The 27,903-nt window shown below is 38.7% G+C and overlaps 1 protein-coding gene and 1 long non-coding RNA gene across 13 annotated transcripts in view; one reads left to right on the forward strand and one right to left on the reverse strand.

Moving 5' to 3' along the window:
• The window catches only part of LOC124176328, a 69,636-nt gene that overhangs the window by 34,775 nt on the left and 6,958 nt on the right, over positions 1-27,903 (forward strand). Inside the window, exons 2-3 of one of the 2 annotated variants that reach the window (XR_006869352.1) lie at positions 12,418-12,703; positions 12,938-13,270. This is a non-coding gene — a long non-coding RNA (uncharacterized LOC124176328). Of the gene's footprint in view, positions 1-12,417; positions 12,704-12,937; positions 13,271-27,903 lie in introns of those variants that run through there. The other variant, XR_006869351.1, reaches the window with a different exon arrangement.
• The window catches only part of LOC124176325 (G protein-activated inward rectifier potassium channel 4-like), a 54,394-nt gene that overhangs the window by 19,613 nt on the left and 6,878 nt on the right, over positions 1-27,903 (reverse strand). For 3 of the 11 annotated variants that reach the window (XM_046557453.1, XM_046557454.1, XM_046557455.1), the window contains 8 exons: positions 16,122-16,257; positions 15,149-15,387; positions 14,570-14,843; positions 14,063-14,255; positions 13,500-13,721; positions 12,452-12,696; positions 11,692-12,020; positions 11,283-11,618 (listed from right to left, as the gene is read on the reverse strand). In XM_046557453.1, coding sequence (XP_046413409.1) covers positions 11,285-11,618; positions 11,692-12,020; positions 12,452-12,696; positions 13,500-13,721; positions 14,063-14,255; positions 14,570-14,843; positions 15,149-15,387; positions 16,122-16,257 — 1,972 coding nt within the window. In that variant the 3' untranslated portion in view covers positions 11,283-11,284. Of the gene's footprint in view, positions 1-11,282; positions 11,619-11,691; positions 12,021-12,451; positions 12,697-13,499; positions 13,722-14,062; positions 14,256-14,569; positions 14,844-15,148; positions 15,388-16,121; positions 16,258-23,430; positions 25,558-25,609; positions 25,681-25,889; positions 26,034-27,903 lie in introns of those variants that run through there. The other 8 variants (XM_046557459.1, XM_046557460.1, XM_046557462.1 and 5 more) reach the window with 8 other exon arrangements.

Genomic DNA, 27,903 nt, shown 5'->3' on the forward strand with positions numbered 1-27,903 from the left:
CTTGTAGTAGGCAGAACGCACTTACGTTGGCAGGTATCGTAAAACCGTGATGCAGCAGAGTGATATCATAGCTAGGAATTACAGCTGCGCGGTGTTTTCTATGAACGTGATCCCCCGTGCAAACAAAAAAACGAGAAGAAAAAAAAAAAATTTCACAAAAATATGTGATACGTCAACAAGTGATAAAGTCACCTCAACTCATTCACTGTAAAAAATTTTTCTTCCTCTTCTCCTTCCTCTTCTCGAATCATATTTCTTCACTGTATATTTTTGAATTTCAAATATAGGTACATATCGCACTTTTCTAATCTGTAGAACGGATAGCGTTGAACGTCCAACGATTCGCTAGTTGATTAATTGATCGATCGATCGATCGATTAACCGTCTATACGATCATATGCCCGTACACGTGCGGTACAATGTTTTCGATTATTTCCATCGAACGTTGCATTCGAATAATAGTAAACGGAGTTATCGTCCCGATTGTGTTTTTTAATACGCACGTATTGAACAGATTATTGTTAATATCCGTGACTTCTTTCTCCCAATCGAGTATCAAACTAGGATGCAATTCCTCCGGTTCCCTCACATGTCGTCAAACTCTTCCGGCTCTATTCCGTATCTCCACGCACGTTTCCCTTGCTCGCTGTTACACGCGGGACTCGACAAACTCAACTGTGTTTCAGATTCGCGAGCTCTGCTACCCGACGACCGGGAGAGATTGTGCCAACAAATGCTATGGCATTTACCTCTTATGGCGGGGGAATTTATCGCGTATATTATATACCATGCCTATGCATATATACACATACGCGCATACGTATGTACGTGCATATCCTACGGAATAAACGACCACCGTTTCCGCTAGTCGCGTAACTCTCGGTACCCGCATACCTGTCTATGCATATGTGTACGTATATACGTATTATGTACTGTAAAAATGATTATTTAATGCACGTGTATACAAGGTACAAGACGCCGCCTCTTGTCTTATCCCGTGGGTACTGCAGGTACCTGTACTACAGGTATAATGCACCGTCGGCATGTGCTCTTGTGACAGTCGTTGAATTGCCTTTTTTCTTTTTCCTTTTCAGTTTTTTTTTTATTTGTACCGTAACGATAATTTACAATCTTGATTTTAGGTTTTTAATATTTTTTTTTTTTTTTTTGACGTATTGTAAAGGATGTCAAATAATTGTCGCGTATATGTGTGAAATGGGAGGGGGGGGGTGGGGATTTTCCGACAAATCGATTACCGGTATTCGTTTCGTAGAATTATTCTCACGTTGCGAGAAAAACGCAAAAAATATTGACAAAAAAAAAGAAACCTCAATTTCTGAAACATGTCCAAAATATCTAAAAATCGTGCAAAGTCATTCCTTACTCTTGAATTGAACTGGTTAATTGTACTCTTCGATGTACATCTAGGTATACGTATACATGTGTATAAAGGATTCTTTCTATTTTTGCTAATCTTCTTTTTTGTGATTATTATATGTATATGTATAATAACTGGGATTTACGTAGAGCTGCAGACGTTATTTGGAATAATAATTATTATTATTTTGTTTACGATTCTACCGAGGATGAAACTGGATATTGAAATTTGAAGAGGATAATGGATTTTAAAATTTGTTCTTACGTTTGAACGTTGAACTTTTTATCGGTCAGTCTTGATATAAAATCTGTGGGTGTAATGGAGTCTTTAAGAGTAAGCGAAGCTTGTTTATATTATAAGCAGTCCGAAAGTAGGGAATTGATGACTTGAGACAGGCTGCAATATTGCATTGATTTATAATCGCGTTTGATCGAACGAAACTTTGAATACATATTTAAATGACATTGAATTTCGGATATTCTGAGCTATATTGACGGCAACGAATTTTATATAAAAGAACAACGAAACGTGAAATAATATGTTAAAATTTAATTCCAATAGGTGAGTAATCGGCTGTGTATAGATTGACGTAGCGCGAATATATGCGTCACTCAAAAGTTTTGTTGTAAATTTCGGAAGAATGACGGTATTCTTTTCCTGAAACGAGTATAGGGAAATAGAAATAGTGAGAAAGAGAGAGAGAGAGAGAGGGTGAGTAAAATAGGAACAGAAATGGCGAAACCTGTACAAATTTCATGCTAACTATGTATAATAATCAACGGAAATCCTAGTGAAATTCGGATAATCGAGTATAAAATGTTAGATATAAAAAAATTTCAAGCGATGAGACATCGTCCGGAATGTATAATATATTCAGAATCCTTTTTTGGTTATCGGAAATATAACGCGAATTGTACGAGTCACTCAAATGTTTTGTTTACGAAATTTTCTGAGAATGACACAGTATCCTTTCCCTGAAAGATAGAGAGAGATTGAATTGTGAATTGACAAAATGTAGAGATCAATACGCTTATTACAACTCTGCATGGAAATTCGAGTAATCGAATTAAAAATTTTTTGAAATAAAACATGTGCAAAAATTCTTCAATTATTCATCGACTTGTTTGTAATTTTATATCGTTTAATTTTACAGAAAAAAGCAAAGAAATATCCTCACTCCTTGCAAGCAAACAAACTTAGCTTGATGGTTCAACACATGTAACAAACAAAAGGGAACAACGTAATGTGTATAAAATGAAGATATAATTTAATTTCGAATAAGTTAGATAGTATTATAAATAGGGATAAAAGATGTAATATACGGGTACATAGGTGCGCCATTTCCCTAAAGTACCCTATTTTTTTTTTTTTTTGTCAGTACTATGAAATAGCATATTGTGTAACAAGGAGGTAAAATTCGGTCTTTTCGAGCCGTTTGCAAATTTGCAATATGAGTGAGGTAGGTGAGCCGAAGACGAATATTGAAAACACGCGAGGCGAAAAGACCGTCGCCTATAACACGAGCATGTTACGCGTTTTTTACGAAGCACGAAATTGAGGTTAGGGTCGCGTGATGTCAGATTTGGAAGCGCATGCGCGCAGTACAGAAATGACCACTTTCAAGTATTCCGCGCAAGCGCATTCGCAGACTCATTCGGCCGTCGTAGAAACGGGTACTTTCTGCATGGAAAAACGCGTAAAACGTGCTCGCGTTAAATAAAAACTATTGAAACCCTAATCACCTCCATTTTCACAAAGTTTTTCCGTATTGAATAGCCTGAATATAGGAAAATGACGGTCAAAATGTGTATTAGAGAATAGAAATTATCGACGAGACGGTTTCTTGAAGGGTGATCAGATTATTAATAATTTATTACAGATGCTATTTTACCGATTAAAAACAATGTTTCAAATTGATTATCTAATCTGGATTTGGTTATTTAATTACATTATACGAAATTTTGTAGCTTTGGCACAAATTGAAAATTCACATCTCTTCTTCGAGTCTCTATGGGAATTATCTGCTCGTACCCTCTTTCTCTCTCTATTTCTCGTTCCATTCTCTGCGTCTCAAATTTCCTTCTTTCTCAACATATACCCCATGAAAACCATCCATACATCCTCAGATCGTAGAACGTGTAGCCTAGACGAGGAGGATCGTAAGAGCAATTAAAGCCCTGAATTTAATACGCGTGGAGGTTACACCTGGTGGTCATGATGACCCATATTATCCGTAAACCTAGATCACAAAGGTGCTCTGCCTGCCCTAGGCTTCTTTGTCCCTCTTCTGAGTAGGTATATTATATACCATCACCTTGGCACAAAAAAAGGCTTCGAAAAAACCAGAATAAGATGATCGCAATTCGATTTATAGCAGACGTACGTTGTATCTGTATACCTGTACATGATACATCGATACGTGTACGCAAACATTCAGGTTTCGAAACACCTTCGGCCTATGAATATGCATGGTCGTTATTATGTATTTAAATCTGGTCCAAGTATCGAAAATTTTCATCTCGTATAATCGAACGTTCTCAACGGTTACCTTCGATTTCAAACTTCTTTCGTAGCTGGACCTCATGACCAGCCTGTGAGATCATTCGCTGGACGGATTGTTTTTTTTTTATTTTTCTCTTCTCTCTCTCTCTCTCTCTCTCTCTCTCTCTCTCTCTCTCTCTCGCTTGTTCTACCCGCGACCCCTATTTGCGAGATATATTTATACGAGTGTGTGTGTTTTCTCTACCTGTGCAACACGCCTTTGTCCGTAAATTCGTGTCTGTTATAAAGTATAGATTAGAAAGGAATGATGATGGGCCCATTCAGCGAATGCCGGCTGGCTCGCCGAGGCGGGAAACGTGCAGCAGGAGATCGGCAAGGTTATGTCAGTTTGTAATTTCAGTAATTTAATCGTAATGTCTTTTGTTTCTTTCTTTTTTATAATTTTTTTTCACTACTATTCTTCTATTCTTTCTTCTCTGTTTCATCTTTTGAATTACTAAATGAGGGGAAATTAGCCTTGCTCAGGTATATATATATATATATATATATATATTACATGTATATATAAACGTATTATATGCGGTTATAATCCACCATTTCCGGGTTTCAGTTATTGCGCGAACAATTTATTTTATACCAGCTCGTTTATAAACCTTCGAGAATTATATATATATATATATATATATAGATATAGATAATAGAAGATAATAGATATAGAAATATAGAAGATGTGAGGGTTAAATTTCTTTGTAGTGTTCTTAAACGAAAAATCGTACGAAAAGAGTTGAAAATTTTATAACACTGTAACTGGACGTGTTAATACCGATTATTATCACATGGTTCCGTATTGGGGTCAATCGTTTCATATAAAAATAGATGCATTAACTCTTGAATCGGGAGTTCCAAGTTTCAACTTGAACGTTTATTAAATACCGTGTAATTGAAACCGCGATCAGTGTATAGTGCAGAAGCGCTTAATGTTTCCCGTAAGAATAAGACAAGATTAAAACGTGATAAACGGCATTGAATGCGGTTGCAATTAATTCCTGCCCACCTTCGGTGGGAAGTTGGATTTAAAAATCATCGTTGGAATTGATTGGCGATGCGGAAACGCTGGTATATACAACATACACGATATATGTATACATCGGGCATAACAAGACATCTCGATCAAGAATTTACGTCGATGTCTCAGATTGGCTAAAAATTTTGTCATATTTTACAAAATTTTTCCAGACCTTGGGGGTGTCCGGTTTTCAAGTTTTTAAACTACACTTGAGACATGCTGAGAAAAATTTTATCAGTTACAGGTACTAGAAAAATTCAATGAAACAGGTATCGTTATAAAAACTGCTTGAATATTGTTTGGAATTACGAAAAACGAGGTACGCGTAAACATTTTGCGCTATCGTCGATCCTTTTTTGGCAATTGCAACGCAAAATCAGTTTGTTCGGTTTACTCTACTTTTTTTTAGTCAAACAAGTCTTTGACGTCAATTTATCGTTGCACGAGCGTTAAATTTTCGCAACAGTTGCAAGAAAATATAGCAACATAGATCGTAATGAGAAAGAATAGTAACGGATACTAGACTTTTCGGTAACAGCCACAAAACTAATTTTCATTTTCTACCTAGAACTATATTTATCAATTGTGGTAAAAAAAAAAAATGAAAATAGTTAAAGACTGAACGGTAACCGGAACTAAAAATTTCTCTCAGTGTACGCTGGGTCGAAAAGATTGTGCAAAAAATTGCGATTTCGTTTTTTGTAATGGACTTTCATAAAAATAAAAAAAAAAAAAAAATAAATAAATAAAAAAAAAACCAATATCAAAAACAATCATACAGTCAATCTGAGACATCGACGTAGAAATCTTGATCGAGATGTCTCGGAATATGCCCCTCGTGCAGTATAATATGTAACTGTAATGTTGAAACTCTACCGCCGGCTGATCGCGAACAGTGATCTATCCACCCACGCATGTGACACACGGCTTTACAAATTGGTATTAAGACAAACAGCATGTCATCGCACACTGCCGATCGTTGTTACACATGCATATATATATATATACTATCTTGCTCTAGCTGTAGAAGAACGGCGAACTTAAAACGTGGCATTGAGTGAGGAAGTGCGCGACTTTACGCGGGAACAGATCGGTGCTTCTTTGGCCGAAGAGGGACTTCCGCACTATCGCTAATACGGTTCTCGACCGGTTTTTTCTTTTCTTTTTTCTTTTTTTTTTCTTTTCAACGGATATTTGGCAAATCGGTCGTTTCGCACTCGCGACACTCGGGGACCATCACGGCATGAGGTGGGTGAGGTACGAGAATCGCGAGAGGCAAGATGGTGGCTCGGGTTTCAACTGCCGCATTGCTCGTCGGCTCGAACACACAGAGCCAGAGAGAGAGAGAGAGAGAGAGAGAGAGAGAGAGAGAGAGAGAGAGAGAGAGAGAGAGAGAGAGAAAAATGAGAGAGAGACCAGCTCGATGTCGCTAACGGGCACCAAGACACGAGCGCAAAAGTGATCGTGCATACCCGACGTTATATATGACGTCAACGGCCCACACTCGAGTTCATACTATCGTATGGACGTGCATGAATATCCATCCAACCATCAAAACCATTCATCCATTCGTACCTCCTACTTCTCTCATATACGGTGCCACGACAGATGCCCAGGGCCTTTTCAGATAACTAGTTATCTACCACCTACAACAATCGCTGGTGCGTTTCTGAACGTAACCGTGCTCGGTTTTTACGGTCGCATATTCTGTATCGGTAACGCGAGTCACCGTAATTTTTATTAGGCTGTTTGTCGGAAAACGAGGGAAAATCATAATGTTCGACATTTGTGAACGGCCTTGTCTCTTTACTCGCCCATGTACCTATACTTATCGGTTCTCTGTTTTAAAGTCTGTTCTCCGCGTTACGCACGTCGTCCAATTGACAATTACGCTTTCGGGTTCGCTAGCGCAAAACTCGGGACGAACAACGCCGTGTGACTCATTGATATAACTTATCGACGAATCTTTCACGGTGGATCTTCGCAGTGTCGTATTCCCGCTACAATTCTCCCATGGTATCAAGAGTCTTCGCTCGTTCGTCGGGATCGATTAACGTAATCGTTTTGTACGGAAATCCTGTTTCTGTTTTGTACGGTAGTCTTTGGATCTTCGGTCACTTCGCGCTTGTGGAATTTGTGACGAAATTACAGCTTAAATGCAGTGAGAAATAACGATACATGTATGATATTCTTTATTTCTGCCGACCATGACCTGGGACAATCGCGATAGAACGTATGTGGTTTTTTATCTCACGAATCTTAACGTTAAATTATGGTCTTTTTACAAAGTTGAACGCATTAAGCTGAGAGTTGATTCACCGGTTTTGGCAATCAAACGGATGTTTGAGAAAATCGCATACTAGTTGTGTGTGTGTGTTTTTTTTTTTTTTGCTAAGCGTATATCCGCTGTTACACACTGATGACTCAATCGAAATATTGGTACTAGGAACTTTTGCGCAGTCATCACCCGGTGAAACAGATTAGATTTCAAGAAATCTCTAAGAAACTACTCTTCGGACGGGTTGTCAAAATCGTGCCTGTTTTTATTTTGTTTTAAAAATGATAGAGTCTTTCATTAAGGGTGGGGGGTTACACCTTGGACAGTTTTTTGTTTTTTTTTTCAAGAAAATGAAAATACCTAGAGCAATTTGAGTTTGAGGGCTTTACTACTCATAGTTTCGAGAACATTTCAGAATCTTTTCATTAAAATTTATATCGAAATGGTCGCCCCCCGGCCTTAATCGCAATGCTGAAATTGCAGCACTTTTGAACGCGTAGTTCGAGACCGAAGACTGATGAATAATTGTTATTGCGGCCGTTTATTTACGAAGAAGTTTGGTTTTTACTTCGCTCGGTAGTCACGTACGAGAATATGAGAAAATCCGTCGAGTCACGATGAAGCAGTCACACCGCGTTCTGATCTTCGCATTAGCAATCTGCTTACCTGTAAGTAATACCGTTTCCAAGAATAGCTCGTAACGACAGAATGACGTTTCTTTATCGTCACCAACTTTCAGACATTATTTCTCCACGCGTTACAGACTCGCTCGAAGACCTGGAAACTTGACGATTGTTGGTATTTATTTTTTCTTTTTTTTTTTTACTATCCAACCAATGGCAAGTAACGGGACTACCAACAATCGGGCAGTAAAAAGGAAAGGAGAAAAAATACACGTAGGTACAATACATCGTAACACGTTGTACACAAGTTTATTTTTACCACGTACATCGTCGATACTGGCAAAAAAACAATCCACACAACGTACTTACGTACGAATTTCGACAGCAGCATTGAAAATTGCATCGCTTTCGACTATTTCTGCATACGACGTCAAACTCGTTGAGCTGTGTCGTCATTGTCGTTATTGGCGATGATACATCACCAGTGTAAATATAATTGAAATGAAATCGATTTGGATTTCTACTTCACGTCGGATGTCGAAAGCGTTTCTTTTCATTCGGATCATGAATTTTACCTTACGGTACATCGCGCACCGTACAAACGACTTTTCGTCTTTGCGTTTCATCGCACAATCTCAACTGGTTTTCAGGCAAGCATCTTATCCGAACGCACGACAAGGTCGTCCTCGATCCAGGGTATGACATACCTCAGAAAAATGTAACAGTACCTACACCGGCTTGGATTGCGTTCGTTTCCTGAACACAATGTACATAATTCGTCTTCGTCATCGTACAGGAGACGGTAGGTGTTAGTGAAACTTGTTACGCCATCTCCGTCGTCTACCGTCCTCGGTCTAATATGTTGATTACCAAATGACACGTCGCAGGCTTACGTGTGCGTTTCTACAATTGCATACCTCTACACCCACATCTCACGACGTGTGATACCACGGAAAGAGGTCCTTACAGTTTGTTAACGTCGTTCTGTCGCCGATGTATTTCGCCCGACAAATTGACGCGGTGCGTTACGTTGTTGACGATTAAAATTCTCACCTTACGCAAAATGGATGTAGGTAATCGTGTTTCGTTATTCCACTGTCCAGGAGGCTGGAATGCGAAGCTTTAGTCCTTCTGTTCCTCCTCCTCGGTATCCCTTCAGCAGCGCCAACAACTGCCTTTGCAGTCTTGTATCGTTTCGGTTTTCCATCACGTATTCCATTATACGCAGTGCGTACGCATTGTAGATTCGAAGTGCCGTTGGCGTATGTTCGACCGATTTCATTCGATACGTCAATCACGATTCGGTATTCCTACCGTAACCCGTACAGGAGGTAGGTTGTTATATGCGCCACGAGCCTCCGGGTAGACGCATAAGGTTTTATTGACCCGAGTCTCGCTGCACGTTGTGTAAAAGAAGCTTATCAGAACCGACTAATTAAATCGGTTGTATGCGCCGGCATGGTTAGAAACATCCATCGTCACCGGTATATATGTAACAACAGAAAAGTCGTAGAAATTTTCCTCCCTGTCACGTATACGAATTCCTTAAACTTTTCTCGAACCATATAATTTACTCGGACAGTAAATCTTGCTGACGATCGTTATTCGGTTAGCCTGACTCATCGCTTATACATACAAGCGCGGATCACTGACGGTTATAAATTTTCTACGTGGTTGATAGATCGATCGATCGATCGGCGATATTAAAAATTTAAGTACTGAGTCATAACCCAAACTTTTTATCTCGAGTGAAATATTTCGCGATGACCGAATGTCTGTTATATTCGTATCTGTGCCGATCTCTCTACAGGCTTGCGGTGATTCGATGTGACGCGTTATTAACTGACGTATGTATACCTATATCCGATACTGCATAAAGAGAGAGAGAGAGAGAGAGAGGAAGGGAGTCAGTCATCCGTTGGCGGGCAGGATGAATTTATATAGCGGCGGGAAGTGCCCTCGTTATCACGCCAGTCAATTGTTTAATATCAGCTGCTAGTCCCCCACCTCTTGAAACCTTCGGTAGGTACGTACCTACCATGCGTTATATTATCCAGCCACTTACCAACTCGCGTACATAAAACCGACATTACACCACGCAATCCTAACTGAACGTAGGTATACGATCAGGTTTACCCCGAGTCTTTGTTACACATGTATATAATACGTAAATGTGTACGTATAACATACGTCAGCAGCTACGGACACGTGCTTCGCGGCTAATTCGCACCGTCGACAATACCGTGTAATGAAAATATGCTACTTTACGTAAACTGACGTTTCCGTTTTCTCAAGTACGCGTATATCTTTGTTAAGACTTGAAAAATTTTTAGATAAAGCTTGATTACATCACGTCAATTATGAACAAGTTACAAGGATTTACCCTGGAATTCGTCGTTCAAGTCGACTGAACTTTACAAAAAATTAAACATAAATACTGCATATTTTACTCACCACGTAATTGAAAGCGATTAATGGGAGGGGCGAACGCTGATTGCGGTACGTTTGTATAAGAAAAAAAAAAGTAAGAAGAGAGATGAACGGAAAAGCAATATCGGCGGTTTAGTGGAAGTGGGTAAAAGACCTTCTAGGAATAGAGATGGCCCACGATGTTCCGAGAATTTATCCGGCATGCTTTAGGCACGCTTTGTATAACAGGCAAATTAACTTCCGCATGAGAGAACCGGCGTCCCAGGGATTAACTGATTGATGCCTGTTGGCAGACAGGATGCCTCTATAACACGTATTTCCACTCGTGCCGTGCACACCTTGACGCTAAGCAATCCTTTGTGTTCCAATTTACAAGATCGTACAGCAGCTCCATTATCGTTTATTATTATACGCTGGAATGACAATTTTCAATTGTTCTATTGAACAGCGGGAATCTCTGCCAACCTTTAACTGCATCGCTGCTATTCCGGATCACGTTACTACTGCTGTACAGATATCGCTATACCTTATCTACACTTGTCAATCTTGCAATCCTAATTTCTATCTCACCGATATGTTCATTTACATTCGTTTCTTCTCTCTTACAAATCACTGCAGATTGTTTTCTCATCCATAAACCACGGTGTCTATAACATGAGTTGAATCATTGGAGTACATTTTTACCGAAGTGATCCAGACCATTGGAATGGATTTGAGGATATAGATAGCTGACGATCATCGCTCGGTCGTCAAATTAGGTACCAAAATTTTTAAGGTACCTGTAACCATGATTACACAGTACAAAACATAGTGTATTCGTATGGATTCGAGCACGTATATCAATGTGTGGATTAACAGCAGTGTAAAGTGGACAAAAGTTTTTAGTAACGCACCGTCTTTCAGTAACTGCACGGTTGATTGATACTCTGCGTGATAAACGATGAAACAGGTACCCATTGACTTTGTGCCAGAGATCGCAATACGACTTTAAGAATAATCACTCACCTCTACACTTGTTCCTCTGGGCCGATGTGCTGTGATTGAAGACTGTTGATCTTCTTGTTGGTCTCCGGAGTCTTTTGATGAGGGACCGGGGGTGGCGATATCCTGATAACTGTTTCTTCGGGCAGCCGTTGGTTTTCCCGCGATTCCACGCGGCTGTGTTCGGGACTGATCCTTATCGGTTCACCCTCGTTCAGTACGAAGCTGGTCTTCTTCGGAATACCGTGGTGATGTTCCTGTTTGGTTTTGTTACCGTCACTCAAACTCGTTTTCCTCGGCAGAGCCCTCGAGTCGCTCGGCTCGTGCGTCCGTTCGGGCGAATCGTGGAATCGCGTGTGTCTGAAAGCAGGACGATGAGAAACGTCGGTAAGGTTCTCGTCTTACGATGAAAAAATAAAACTCCCTCCAGTACCTCGAATCTATCGTCGATCGAGACGGCGACTTTTTCATGGCACTCGGGTGGCTCTGGCTTTCGAAGATCGGTTTTGACACCGATCTTCTCATCCCGTCTCCCGTTCCTCTGGCGTCATATTTCCTGGAGTCCTGGATTGCGGGCCTGGATCCTTCCCTCTGTATCTTCCGGTCCTCCTTGGCCGGTATACTGCATTTACGGTTTTTCCTCAAGCACGCATTTATGTCCTCGAGTACTCTGTTGTAGTCCTGCTGGTTCTTCAGGTCTTCGACGGTGTAGCTCGACGAACTGAAGCTAGCGTTTCTCCGCAGGTCTTCCGGATCCGTGAACTGCGGAACAGACTCGAGTGAAGTTTTCATCGAATGAAGTATACTGAGAGAAATTTTTTAGTTCCGGTTACCGCTCAGTCTTTAACTATTTTCATTTTTTTACCACAATCGAAAAATATAGTTCTAGCTAGAAAATGAAAATTAGTTTTGTACCTGTTCCCAAAATGTCTAGTATCCGTTACTATTCTTTCTCACTATGATCACTGTTGCTATATTTTCTTGCAACTGTTGTGAAAATTTAATGCTTGTACCAAATACCAAAATGGATCGACAATAGCACAAAATGGTTAGGCGTAACTCGTTTTTCGTAATTCCAACAATTTTCAAACAGTTTTTTTTAACGATACCTGTTTTACTGAATTTTTATAGTTACTGTAACAGATGAAATTTTTCTCAGTGTAGAGAAAGAACAGATCTTCACTCCCGCTCACCTCGTCCTGGGTGTAAAAACTAGCCAATCTCTGATTCCGCTGCATAATTGGGTCGTAGTCGATGCTACCACAGGGTGGAGAATCGTCAGGACCAGTCACCGTAACTGGAATAGGCGTAGGCGGTGTTGGCGGTATTTGCATCTGCAGACCACCCGTGGAAGATGCCAAACTCGATCCAGAACTGGTGGCCAAAGAGCTGCTCGAGTCGTCTCTGATTCCTGAGAAGATTCCCGAACTTGCCCGCTCTGAAAGGTAAGCGATTGTCTTAAAAATATAGCGTCACATTTCAAGTGAGACCATCCCGTAAGTTGTTGATTCACACGAGTGGAATTGGAGCATTGGAAACGTTTCAACGGTTTGACAAGAAGAAGCGGAATTCTAACCGCACCGTGGTCTTCATACGCCAGATCGTTAATACTTCAATTAGATACAACAATTACTCATACAAGCTCAAGTAAAACGGACATATTCTTTTTACGATTGCAGACGCTTAATTTTTACCGATTGATACGGTAATATCATCTCGGCACTTGACGTCGACCTCGTCCAGTCGCGTGCCATTACTACAGTTCAGTGTGTCACCACAGATTCAATTAAACCAAGTGGATCTCAATTGGGGTTAATTAAATTTTCTCCGCTCGTTTTGTCACGCCTAGACAATACTGTAATTAACTCCTACCATTCTAATTACTCCAAGTTTCTTTATCAGCCACGATAAATGCCCAATGACCAATTAATCCCTGAAAATTTTTATTTTATCAACGAATTCACGACGAACTATTTACTGATATTGAGTATCGACAGGAAAAATGATTCAACCGATTCGGCCAAAAATTGTATGAAAGTCATTTTGAAAAACTCACGGAGAACCAAACGCCTGTTTTGAGATGACCAACAAGTGTATCTTCTCGGGGCAAAAATTACTCGAATATTAATTTTTTTTAGTCACGTTTACTCGGACGTAGGTCCGGTTGCCCGCAGGCAGGCGTCTGGCGCATTGAACGTTGGACTTGAACGAAGTGAAAACTTGACGATAGGTGTCCATTACCATCTTTGGTGCGGTGAAGCGCTCTGAGTTGATCCAGTTGTGCAGCTGAGCACAAGGGTGTGTCAACCTCGTAGGTGTTGTTGAAAAGCGTGTAATTCACCTCGTACTCGCTGCTTTCTTTTCTGAATGTTATTATGTGCTCGAAGCGATGCCCCCAAAGTATTTCCGATGGTAAATACGAGCTTCTCGCCTGCGTTGTCATCCCGGTTGATTCGATGACACCTTAAACGGAGGAGAAATGAGATAGAAAGTCGGGCAATGTTGTTTTATTCAAATACGTGGGTAGTATAGTAATGTTCGTTAATGGTTTCCAACGACTTTTTTTTTTTTTGTTTTTTTTTTTTTTTTTTATCAAAACTGGAACGAGTTTCCTTTCTAAGCAAATTTTATGTCACAATGCAATGAGTGACGGGAGATACAAACGATACGTCGATCACGGACAAGTAAAATTTCTATAGAACGAAAACTGGTTTCAGTTTTGAATTGCAAAAAAATAGTGAGACACTTGAAACCTTAAAGCTTGAAACCCATTAATGAACAGTTGACGCTTTTACTTTACGAACCTTCGAGTATCACTACAATTTCAAATCTTTCCTTCAGCATGTCGCTTGCCGACAGATGGTAAAGCGGCGAACGCGAGTCTATCTTGTGAACAATCGTCGTTGGCCATATGAAGAATATCTTGTCCTCTTCACCGTCGCCACCGACTTTTAATTCCGTTTGAAAAAATGGCAACAGTTCACCTTCCCGAGTAACCTGAAATATTCCTTGAGGTTACGATAAGTAGTTAATAAAAATGATAAAATGATAAAAATCTTATAAATCGTGTACGTCGTAAGTTATACAGACACGGGTATGTTCGAGGAAATTGTTCGTAGTTTGGTTAACTGCGTCGCAACGAGTTCTTCAAACTTGTTCATAAATTATAGATACCCCGATCGTGTGGCGGTAAAAAAAAACAAAAAAAAAAAATGCAATAAATTTATTTTTATTTATTTTCATCCAAGCGACTCAGTTTAACGAGCTGATTGAAAATTTTCTCCAAAAAATTGCAATGCTCTACAACACACCTTCCGTTTTATGAGCTGAGCTCTAACGTGAGCTTCGATTATATGACTCTTCCGCATGTCGCCGACTCGGAACATCAAACAGGGCTGGGAGTCTCGTTGGCAGATAACAGCGTTTCTCGAAAATAGTAACGTCTGTGTCCTCTTCTTAGGTCGAGACAGTTTAGCGAAAACTATGCCCACCATGAAGGCTTGGATCATAACACCCGTCATCGACTGTATGCACATGACGAATATCGCTTCGGGACATTCTTCGGTCGTGTGTTTTGAACCGTATCTGAAAACGATACAGGGTAGAAGAGTCTTACATGTAAAGTATGTAAAGTATTTCGTTGGTTTGATTTCAGTGCTCAAGGTTCTAATTGTAAGACAAGGAGCTTGAGACTTGGTACAATAATTTAAGTGCAGACTTTTTGTAAGCTAGGAAAAAATGCCGATTCGTCAGTTTCCGCATCCCACCCGTTTGTCAAGATAACGATACCCAAAGTAAACCAAAATTGGACGTAAAAAGCCTGAAACCACCATTGATGTGACAAACTTCCACTCTTGCCTAAAATTAAGTTGTTCGACTTCAGCACCTACCCAATGGTATGCTGGGTTTCCACGGAGAACAAAAAGCAGCTTGTAAATCCGTGGATGTCATTGACGCACGGTATAAAAGTGTCGTTCGGGTTTTCCGTGTCGACGTGGTCGAGGTCTCCGTGAGTGTAGACGATTAGCCACCATACGAGGGCGAATCCGAGCCATGAGAGTAAGAAGTTCAAGGCAAATACCAAGAGAGTCCACCTCCACTGGGCGTCGACAAGCGTTGTGAAAATGTCCTGAAAGCACAATAACGATATTGATAAAAAGACCAGCAGCTGATTTTCAGTTGTTTTTTTTTATGAATTTGATTTTTGATGGAAAGAATTAATTGGAATTTTATCCAACTTTGACACTATTTTATTCACATTTTCAATTACATTTACAAATTTTAACAAATCGTTTTTGGCAAAAATGTCGAAGTTATGGATTGTTGTTCAACGAAGACCGTTGTCCGATTTCGTCGTTTACGAGAAATGTGGACGTCGCGATATTTATCTGACAGTAAAATGGTTGTTTTTTTTTTTTTTTTGAAACATTTTTAACAGGTTTTCCAAGAATACGAACCAACAATTGTGGTGATATCATTATTTTAAGGGTTTTTTTTTTTTTTTTTATTGAAAAACAAGTTTCAAAAAATTGCGGAGATCGAGAAATTTTTTTCAAACACCAGTCAACACTTCAATATTTAAATTTTTTTACCAGCAATGAGGTTCATATTATCAGGAAAATATGTTAATAATACCAAAAAACAGCCATTTTGCTTTTAGATAAATATTGCTGCTTGCACATTACCCGGAAATTTGCAGAAAAAAATTGAAAAGATTTTTAAATGTAATTCAAAATATCAATAAAACAATGTCGAACTTGGATCAAATTCCAATTAATTCTTCTGACTGAAAAAAAACAACAAAAAAATCGTAAAAAAAGGCTGAAAGTCAGCCTCCAGCTTAAATTCGCTTTACACACAAACCTGCAAATATCTTCTTCGACGTTTCGCTACGTTCCCCTGGATAACGTTACAGTCACCGTGTTTGAATACGACTCTTTTTCGCACTCTTCTTGTGCTGAATCTGGTCTGCCGATACCTATCGAGGAAACGATAAAATCTGTAATGAATTATTGGCTAGTTGGTAAAGCGACACCGTTGCTACACGTCTATGAATTAGTCGGTTGTAATTACGGACCCGCGTCACGCACGAATGATGCAAGTCGCACTTTTTTCATGTTTATCCATGTCAAAATACTCGACGCCTCACACATCGCTGAATGAATAAAAGAACTCGTATATAAGTATGCTTGGTCGATAATTAGCACCGCTAATTCTTCTCTTTTATCTTCTATCCTTGAATTTTGTAATCCCAACGATATTCAAACATTTTTTTTTCAACGATACCTCTTTTACTAAATTTCGCTTGTTACTGTAACAAATGAAATTTTTCTCAGTGTATATAGGAAACGTTTGAGTAAGGTTCGAGTAAATTGTAAATCGAACTTGGTAACGAAAGAAGGAAATTACTCGAGCTTATTCGTTACGATCGACTGATGGGAGTATAAACGAGCTTTCCAGGTTGTCGGATCGTTCCAAGCCGGTTTTGATTATTATTTTTTGACCCTAGGTCAGTGCCGCTGGTGTCTGCAATCTATAAATATTTGAATAGGCTTTCGCTCATTTATACTCCACTTCTTAATCGTGTATACATTATGCGCTCCGACGAGTATAACGACGCGTGTACCGTGTATAGGTAATATAACACAACGAGCGGTATACGTAAATATCATTTGTGAGAATAAATTATCATCGTATTGTTGGCATAAATACGGCAGATTCAAATGCGAGCAAGGAGATAAAATTACGAAAATTGGAAGCGAATTCGCGAACCAATTATACAACGCGATATGGTCTCCGCCATTAAAATTAGCCATCAGACGGCGGTGGATTGATTGCGCAATCGGTCAAGCTGGTCAACCAGAAATGGGTTGACGACCAGACGACAGGTGGATAGTCGTGTTATACCATGGTTGAATAAATGTCTGTTGGATATAAAAATATCCCAAGCATCGTAAGACAACGCGTCTCAAGGTGGGTATAATAAAACTAAAAATAATATTCCTGTGTCTGTGAATTGCGAATTTGATTTATTCTTTGTGTTGTAACGCGTAACCCTGTCTCTCTTTTTCTTTTTACGATTAGTCTCTGTTATTTCGTTACTCTCATCCGGCGCTAAGTGAACCATTTGTCGAATCGTTTGCGCGGTTCGTTGTCATATCGCAGCTAATTTCATCCAACATTTCCGTATTTCAGAAATAGTTTCACTTATACATATATACGTAAAACTGTTATTATACGCGTAGGTATATGTTTACAAATGTATATGCATAAAACGTTTCCGTCGCTCAAAACCGTGCCAAAATGCACCAAGGTTTGTCTGAGACTGCGGAGATCGTCTCGTCGCGTTTTGTCTCTGAAGAACTTTGGGTATAACCGCGCCCTTGAAACTTTAATAATATATCCGAACCCACCGTGAATCCGTCAGGCGTGCCTGCTTGTGCAAAACCCATTACCGTGTTAATGGTATACCGATGAATACTCCGGAACAGTACAAACTGTTGAACAGATTTGAAGAGTCGTGAAAATGTGTTAAAAAATGTCATCTCGACGAAGGTCGAATTATCACCGATTAATGAATCGAACAATTTGCGGTGCGATTGATTACGATAAAATATTTGGAAATCAAACACGACCAGTTCTTTTTCTCCAAGTGCACAAGTAATATTGCGAACGTATTTTTGCTAGGCGGACGTGAGGTTTGCGATAATTTTGTTTAACTGGTCGCGCTGAGTGCTCGAAATCGAATTTAACGCACGTAGGTATAAGTATTCCATAACATTTCAGCTTTTTCGGTCCCTGGGTGGTGAAGGTTGACAGAAATGGGGTATAAAAACAAACGCCATGCGTATGTGTGAGAACATTTTTTACGTCAAAGATTTTCCACACGGTATTTAACGTCGATCAATGTTATAGGATCGATTAGTTTTCAACGGATCAAAAATTATTAGCTACATGGCCATTGGTGAACGAATTCTCGCTGCTTTGGCGAGACGTCTATCTCTCTGTGTCCTTGTTTTTGCTGTGACACAGGTCCGCAAAAAAATTCTTCTTAAAAAAAAAAAAAAAAAAAAAAGTAATAATGATCATAATAATATATCCATTATTTTTTTTTTTTAAATGCACAAAATTCGGAATTTTACACTACTTTAATCTATTTAAATAGTAAATCAAGGACATATTGCACGTGAAAAGACGATACGACGGAAAATGGTCAGAAGAAATGATTGCAGATTTTTGTTGGTCGATTCGCCGGGAAACTTGAATCGATGATACGAAAAAAGAAAGCAATGTACAAAATAACTAGAATTATACTAGTAGATAGATTTTCTGACGATTTTAATGCTTAAACTTTTTAACTCTGTAACATTTTTCCTTTTCGCAAATATTGTTGCGGTCGATTAATGTTTGATTATAATTTATAAGTAGAAATAACGTTTAGTTGAAAAAGAAAAACATTACATGAACACTACACGTGGTACATTATATTTCTTATAACTATATTTCGATTCAATGTAGCATCAAATCTATTATAATTACACGTAATAATAAGAAGTAGGACAAAAAAAAAGGTTTTTTTTTCGGACCAGTGTAATCACTGTAGGGGAAAAAGAGGAAGATGAAAAAATACGCTTGATGGGTGATGCAAAAACTTTTCTGTCTCGATCGTGGCAAATTCGGAACGATGCCCGCGTCGTGTTTTTTCTCAACCGACACACGTATGTAGACGTCTCACGTCCTTCTCTCTTTTCTGCTTCTGAACGATCCCAGCTGCCATCACGCTGCCACCAGAGTCCAAGCTTTAACCGCAACTTCAAATTAGAATCCAGATACACAAACGGACGGAATAAAGCGGGAAAACAAACAGGCGCAAAAAGTGAAGGCCAAAAAGCGACGTTTCGAAATCTCCGAGAATTAATCACCGAAAATTACCAATCATTCCAATTCCCGACTCTTGATCCGGATCGTCAAGCCGATTTATCATCGACTCGGTTCTTCGTCCGTGATCATCAGCTTGCTGAATATGAAAACACGATCGGACGTTTAACCGATTGTCAAGATTGTCAAAATTTGAAAGACTTTCCGAGTATCTGTAATTTCCGCGACAACGATCGTTGTACTGTTGGGAACGAAAATACGTTGCTGTGACATCTGGTGGCAAAATAATGCGTTACTCCGAGTGTGGGCCATATTTAATTTTAAAAGATCCTTTTTATCCAATTTTCTGCGGTATATCGATTCCTTGCGAAATGAGCGAAGCTTCACAGCTTGCACTGACTTTTCTGTACTTTGGTACTCGCGTAATTGACCTAAAACACTTTGCTTATAGCTTGTCGGTTCTCGCCGCCATATTGCGTGGCCACGCCCGCCATTTTCGTGCCCAATTGTCATCCGAAGAATCCAAGCATTTCGGGCTTCAGAATATTTCATGTCTAATCGATGATTGATGGGCAGAAATTGAATAATCTTCTACTAATCTCAATTGATTCCAGTGAACGATAAGACGAGTTTTGGAAACAGTTTGATAAGAAAAGAGTCTGCGTTCCCGTCCATTTTGTTAGGCAGAAAATTTAAGTCCAACAGTTGCAAAACCATCGATCAATCGATGTCGGATCATTCGGTGCTCTCGGTTTTCGCTAAGTTTACAAAGAGAATTTTATCTTGTCAGTATAGTATAAGCTATAAGGGTACTGTAAGCGGTTCGCAGTGTACACAAGTCTATTTTAACCCTTGGTTTGTCAAGACGTTCACTACCGGTGTGGTTTCCATGACGTTTTTTAGCAAGGACGCGAAAAAAGAACGTTCCGGACTCTGCACTCGGTTGCATGGGTGCAATACGAAAGGGGGGTGGGCTTGAAATTTCGAATTTAAAAAGCTCCGAAAATTCCGAATTCCGAGGTCTTTGGTGAGGAAAATTGAAGTAAAGAAATCAAACTTTGACGAAACATGAAGGTTTCGAACGGTCCGAAATCCTGAAAATTCTGAAAGTGTGAAAACAAGAAAATTTGAAAATCTGAAACACTGAAATTTCGAATGAGCGAAGATCTTCAGTTCCACGAATATGTTTCTTCGCGTTGGATCTTCGATATTTCCATGTTAGTAATCCTGGTAACTCTGACTGTCGATTTTTTTCATACGCGGCCGAGATGACGTTTCGAAAAGCTATCAGGCAACGACGGCAATTCCGTTGACGCGGTTTCCGCGCGGAGAATAAACGCCACATGCATATCAGCTCCACAAACAGCTCCGGCACACGAGCGTGATATATTATTAAATCGTGTGTCGGTACCGACATCGCTGTTCCGCGTATATTACCAAAATTATATTTAAGCACCAACTGCATGGTTCAGCATGCGCGCTCGTTTCCCGGGATCGCAAAACTCCAACACGTCGGCATCACGCTTGAGAGAGACGTTCGACCCTGAAACACTAATCCATACGAAATATCGCCACGCGTTTCCAACCAATCCCTGCCGGAAGTCGCAGGACCGATTTAGTTTCTGGTGCAATTTCCGTCGCGGCTCTTTCGCCGTTTGGAAAAGCTCAAAACCAAAGCGACGAAGTCACCCTGACTTTGAGGTGGACCCCGAACGTTGCTACCCTGACACTGTCAGCCCGAACAGAGAAAGCCAACGGAAATAAAAACTTGAGAAACTAATTTTCATTCGAGCGGTAACCGGAACTAAAAAGTTGTTTTTAATTGCAATTAAAGTGCGTGACGAATACGCCGCCTCGAGAGGTGCGATATAGAACCGAAGGATATAAATTATGAGCTACCGTTAAAAATATAACTGTTGTAAGTTTCTCTCTGGCTTATAATCGTCGCAATCGTGTACTTTGTACGTACATCTAGACGCTTCGGACCTATTGAGGAGAAGCTTTGAAAATAACGTTATTTGCTGGAAGAGACTTGTAAACAATTTACTCTTTGACGGTAGTGTGGATAATTATAGATCAAGAGAGGTTATATATCTTGGGACAAGGCTACTTGACTGCATGCTGCCGCTGTATAATTCGCTTTTAGATTTGCCGAGCCGCGTGTATAATAGATATGCTTAAAGTTGGAAAAATTACGCGCGATGTCGCGTGCAGCGTGATATTAAAAAGAAGGATAAGAAGGAAAGAAACAAGTTTAACGGGATGGTGACTGCAAAAGTTATTTCCCGATGAATAAAAATACCAAGTATCAGCGTTTGTCGCAAGACTTTGATTCACGCGTATAAAGCTTTCGAAGAGAATCGTAAAAATTGTCGTTTCTTTTATACTTTGATTCATTTTTGGATTGTATTGGTCAATGAAATAATTGTTTTTTGTTTTTTCAATTTTACAGATTTTGCAGATTTTAAATACGTCTGTATAACCTCAGCCTTCGTTCTCTTACTTTTTTCTCGTTATAGCCAAGAGCTTAAAGGCGGCAAAAAACGGTTATAGCCTATCATTAACGTTTCATCTTTGGCTATTTTCGAGTCCCTGAACTCGCGGGTGAAAATATTTGAAAAGAAGCGTAGAGAAAAAAAAAGAGAGAGAGAGAGAGAGAAAGGTAAAGATAATTTCGGCGTGTTATGACTTTAATGATTCGTGATGAGGATCTTTGCACACGTGCAGTTTTTACGATCGTTTAAACTTTAACGAAGTATAATCTTGTGTACACAGAGGACGTCGTTGGCGAAAGTCAACGGTCTCGAGGAGGATGAACACGTATACGTACGTATACTTGGATATTTTATACGTTTACATGCAGCAAGACTTCCGTTTCTCGACGATAAAATAATTGAAGTTAGTTTGCGAAAATCTTCTTAGCTCCAGACAGGCCTAGATTATTCTATCTGCTTGCCGGGCAATTATCGTAATAACTAAATTACAATCCCCCCAGAAAGAGAGGCTCCTGACTTGGGAATTGTGAAATTGGCGATTTCTTTTGCCGACAAAATAATTGCACAGTTAGTTATTAAAATAATGCGATCGCACGTTACAGTATTAATATTAATATTAACACGTGAACGTGATTTTCTCACGAGGCTGAAGTTACCCTGAGAGAAATTTTTATTTCCGGTTACCGCTCAGTCCTTAACTATTTTTCATTTTTTACCACAATCGAAAAATATTGTTCCAGGTAGAAAGTGAAAATTAGTTTTCTAGCTGTTGCCGGAAACTCTAGTATCCGTTACTATTCTTTCTCGTTACGATCACTGTTGCTATATTTTCTTGCAACTGTTGCCAAAATTTAATGCTCGTGCAAGAATAAATTGACGTTGAAGCCTTGTTTAACTAAAAAAGTAGAGTTTGCCGAAGAAACTGGTTTTGCGTTGCGATTACCAAAAAAGGATCGACAATCGCGCAAAATGGTTGCGCGTACCTCGTTTTTTGTTATTCCAACAATTTTTTTAACGATACCTGTTTTACTGAATTTTTATAGTTACTGTAACAAATAACATTTTTCTCAGCGTAGTAACGTTAGTATCTTAACGATTCGTGTTTCGGAAAACTCCTCATTTCGTAATTTTAAAAATCTCTAAACAGCAGTATATTATAATAAGGAAAAAGTAATTGATATTTTGAAAACTTGACCGCTTCAAAGTCATTACAAAATTGGAAAACAGTGATTATTTTTGTCCCCAATGTTTCGTCACACTCACGTTACTAGCTTCGGTAATTCATATCTTCTAAAAATATACAATTTTGACGAAAATTACAAATTCACGTCGTACGCCGCTTCGATTCACGACTTGGCTGCAGATGCATAAATCAGAAATATGTGTACGAACGGCATAATTTCACGGATGTCGAATTAGTGCCGATCGCATTATGCGTAAATTCATACAATCTCGGTCTGCAGGCGTGGGTGTCTAAACTTCCATCCGTTTGTCCGTTGTACGACTTGATTAGAAAGATGCGAAGCCTTCTTTGCTTCTCTATATGATTTTTACTTTCCGTTATTTCATGATAAATAATTTTAAAAAAGGAGTAAATGACAAATCCGATGATTTGACAAAAATAAAAAAATCTACCGGCAAGCCTGATTGAAATGTGAAAATTCAGACTTGAGAATGACATTGTAAAACAGAGAGCCGTAAAAAATGAAACAAACACGCGACTCCGTGTCACGGTGAAATTTATTTATTGACTAATTTATTACGGGAATCGCCTGTTGCTTGGCGTGCGTTAATCATACTTGAGGAATTCATCGCGCCACGCAGCTTCGCCGGACGATGTGGCTTTGAAGACGAGCATCGATACTTGGGAAATCGCTCTGCGAAGACCCGACAAGGCGATGTTATCGCCGAGATGAGTTCGGGTGCCCACGGGGATTGCAGGTTCGTCCGCCATGTCGGAAAGTTTATTACAAACAACACCAAAAACTCTTCTCAAACTATAAAATTTTCAATCTTTCAATATTATCTTGTATATTTAGTTTTTTTCAAATTATATCCGCTGCTCCTTCTTTCCTTCCTCGAATATTATCATTCGACAAAATATTTTTTTTTTTTTTTTTTGCACAGATAGATCGTATTTATTACACGTATAATATCACACATCACTTTTACGACGTTACAAAGGTTTGCGGTTTTGTTTTTTAATTTTATTTTTTATCAAAAAAATTTTTTTTCATCACTTCTGCGCTCACGTCTTAATCAACTGTTTACGGGTTCAAGAAGAATCGCGACTCTTTTTACTCCCAGGTTTTTTTTCTCGGATCCTATGCGTACGGATCGTAGAATTTTTATTTTTTTTTTGCGGGGTGGGGGCGGGGCGATCTTACACGGGCGATTTTGATTTTGCGGATCGAGCCTCTGGCCCGAAGGCCTTAAAGCTAGCACAAACTTGAGACAGGAATTGGTAATGGCGGTCGCGTTTGCTGGCTAAATTTAGCATCCCTGAAACTCGTTGCAAGATGGCTGTTTGTCCGTATCATCGTTGAATAACGATAATATCGAGTCCTAGTAATCAACCCTCTCGCCGTCTCTCCACGTTCTTCGGTTATTCATCTCCGTTATCCTTCTCTCCTTCTCCTCTCTACATTCGCACCGTGATTATTATTTTACACTCAACCGTTATACAATATTCGTCGCACAATATTTATTATCTTCACTCTTATTATACACGCGTATTATCCGTCGTAGGTATTATTGTCACCATCATCATCATTATTATTATTATTATTATTATTAATATATTATATTGTTGTTGTTATAACCAGATGTCACAGCGTGTCCAAAGCCATAGAAAAATCCACACCAAACGCTTGCACCACATTCGTTGGCACTCGATGTCAATTACAATCTGCAGTTAAATTTTTTTTTTACACAACATCGAACATTTTATCACAAGGGGTTACTCAAAATTTTGCATCGTTTATCCACTGCTCCGATAACAATATCACTGTTATTGTTATTCTTGTTGTTGTCGCGATCAGTTTATCAATGGTGTAAGAAAGAGAAAAACGAGTAAATAACGAGTCTCGTTAATATTTTAAAAACAATAATTTCCCCTCGTCACGTTTACGCCGCACTGCAACGCACCGCACCGCACTGCACTGCGCTGCGGAATCTCCAATTTTCTTTCTCTCTTTTTTTTCTTGCGTTTTTACTCGACACGCATCACGACACGTGGCTGAATCAAAGCCGCGATTGCGCGTAAGACGCAATTGTCGTGCGATTTTTGTTCACCGCGAAATATGATCAAAGTTTCGATGTTTGGTTGTTGTTGTTGTTTTGTTTTTTTTTTTTTTTTCTCTCTTTTTCTTTACTCTTCTCTTTCACTTCTCGACGCAACGAGTCAACCGCGTCGCAATTCAGTCGCGTTACGATTTAGTTTTCTCGAAATATCTTTGTACGAACGTTCGATCGGTTTTTTCTTCATTTTTTGCTTTATCGACCTTTTTTTTTTTTTTTTTTTTTTTTATCCCCCACGATTTGTTATTTCGTTATCTTTTCACCTATAACTTCACAAACGTACGACGGTTTATTATTTCTTTATACCGCGTGGATACGCGGTCAAGTTATACACACACATACATATATATATATAATGTACATTTGAATTTGACGCTCGGTCGTAATGTAAAATTTTCAAGCATTGCAAAAAAAACTGTATTGAAACGAACGTCTGAAACCGAGATCGTATCTACCAGACGAAAACTACGACGACAACGACGACGATTCCCCGAGTATATTTATAAATAAACCTAGACTTTGCGTAAGATTTACGGAAATACGGCGCGTAGTTCTCACACGTGCATATATGTGTATAAAAATATTATATCTTTACGTATACGAATGTGCACAGATATACATATACATATATTATATATATATATATATATATATATACACACACACACACACACACACGCAATTAGCTGCAATTGTTCATTCACTTATCCGACACTTCGCGATTAATCCTTCTCATCTTATATATACCGCTGCAAATTACACCGAGAAACGTTATTTATTATTTTCTTATTATTATCCTTTATGTTTTCAAGCCTCTTTTTTTTTTCTTTTTTTTTTTATTGACCAGAGCAAAATTCGACTTCATCTCATCGTCATCCAACGGACGAGGGAAAGACAAAAACGCAAAAAAAACGCAAAAAAAATAAAAAAAAAAGAAAAAAGAAGAAGAAATTAATACCGTGTCTCGACAATCTACCGGTTAATTATTTCTTTATCCCAAGCTCGATTTTGTCTCATCGAGCTTCTGCTCGTGACTGCACATGCAAGCACAGACGCTGTGACGATTGCCTGGCCTAATTGGAGAGCTTTGCGATCGTTTTTGGCTAGGCGCTTCTCATCTGTGACTTGTCACCGAAGCTTTTTCGTCCACCCCCCCTCCCCTCTTGTTTTTTCATCTTATTAGTTTATTTCTATTTTTATTTTCATCAATCACGCACGTTCTCTTTAACGTATCATTACATTTGTTTTATAATTTAATCGATGTTTGTTACTTTTTTCTTATCCGAATACGTGTCTTTTTCGTTATATTACGTTGATTACTGTATTTTTTATATTTATTTTTTATTTTCAAGTAAAAATCACAACTATCATTGGGTTAATTTGTTTAACGTTGGTTACACATGCTTGTCCATGTATTCATCTTTCCCCAAAGTGTTCCAGAGCATAATACATATTATACGATCTGTCTATATATCTCTTTCTTTCTTTCTTTCCGCGTAGCGTCATCCTAACTCATTCTGTATGCGTAAATCGGGGTTGGCCAACGTGTCGTGTATATGTATATATATATATATATATATACGTATACATATATGCTATTTTCAGATAATAAATATCACCGACGTTACATATACGGTGATATCAAATCATGTAACGTAATTATTAAGGAGGGCACGCGGTCGAGTTTCCGACTCGTTGGCTACGATTCTGAACCATTGAAGAAAGAAAAAGTTCAATTGGACGGATAAGAGAAGAGAGATGGATATATACATATATATATATCAGAGCTGCTGAGATTATTTATAAAAGTCTCGATGGTTATATCATGCTCAGAATTTGTTCAGCTACTATGTAACAAAATTCTGAGAACGGTGACAATTCTTTTCTTTTTTTTCCTCTTCTTATCAATTGTCTACAAAACTTTGACACGAATGACAAAAAAAAAAAAAAAAAGAAACGTTAACAAACTTTACGAATTGTTTCGTTTTTCAACAACTTAGCTACATTTGCATGGGTTGGAAAGCGAAACATTCAAGTCACCCGACTTTCTTGATCCTCTTTGATGAAACGAAATGTTTATCGTATAATTTATTTGCATATATGTATAAATGTGTGTACGTATAAGCGTCGGCTTTCAAGTTTGAAATTATCTTGACACGCAATTACACTAAAACCGGTGGTAAAACGAACTAAATAATGCAATAAAGATTAATTTCTAAAATTAACTCCGTATGTAACGAATATAAAATAAATAAGTCTCAAGTAATATACTTGAAGTGAGTAAAAGTGAAAAAATTGTCCGAATAAAAGTTTAAATCAATATGTATATTGTTTATAGGATCGCGCAAATTTGACAATTTTAATGTTGGATCAATTCAAGGAAATATATGTTTATATTTTCATGCTGCAAAAATACTCTTCAGGGTCTGAAGTATGTTTATATACATATACATATATACCTATTCGAATAGTTGCAAAGAAATGTTTAATTGCCTGAACGTGAATACGAATACACTAGAAATAATCGAGTCGAAGTACGGTGACAAGACTTTTTCTCGATGTAAAAACAAACGGAAGAGGGAGAGAAAAAAAAAAAAAAAGTACTAGCTACAAGCAACTTTTGTTGAATAAACTATAAACGGATCAAAAATACTAATTCGAATTCAATTCGTTGGTAAATTTTTTATCATTCAAACAATTCAACTCTACGAAAATATAATACGTTCAAGTTTTTTCGGTGCATATGCAGCGATGTAGGTTAAGGTTGTCAGGCAAGATCGGTTATTCTAAGTCGAGAACAGAAATAAAAAATCCAATTGTTTTTTTCACCGCTCGCAGTTAAAGAATAGTCTAAAAATAATTTAAAAAAAAAAAAGAATAGTATTCGACTATTCTCAGAGCTCCGTGGCGAAATGTCCGTTGGTAGTTTATTTTGATAGAGTGAGGTAGGCATTAGAGCGAACTATCATTTT

The sequence above is a fragment of the Neodiprion fabricii genome, chromosome 2, assembly GCF_021155785.1.
Source record: "Neodiprion fabricii isolate iyNeoFabr1 chromosome 2, iyNeoFabr1.1, whole genome shotgun sequence".
Classification (NCBI taxonomy): domain Eukaryota; kingdom Metazoa; phylum Arthropoda; class Insecta; order Hymenoptera; family Diprionidae; genus Neodiprion; species Neodiprion fabricii.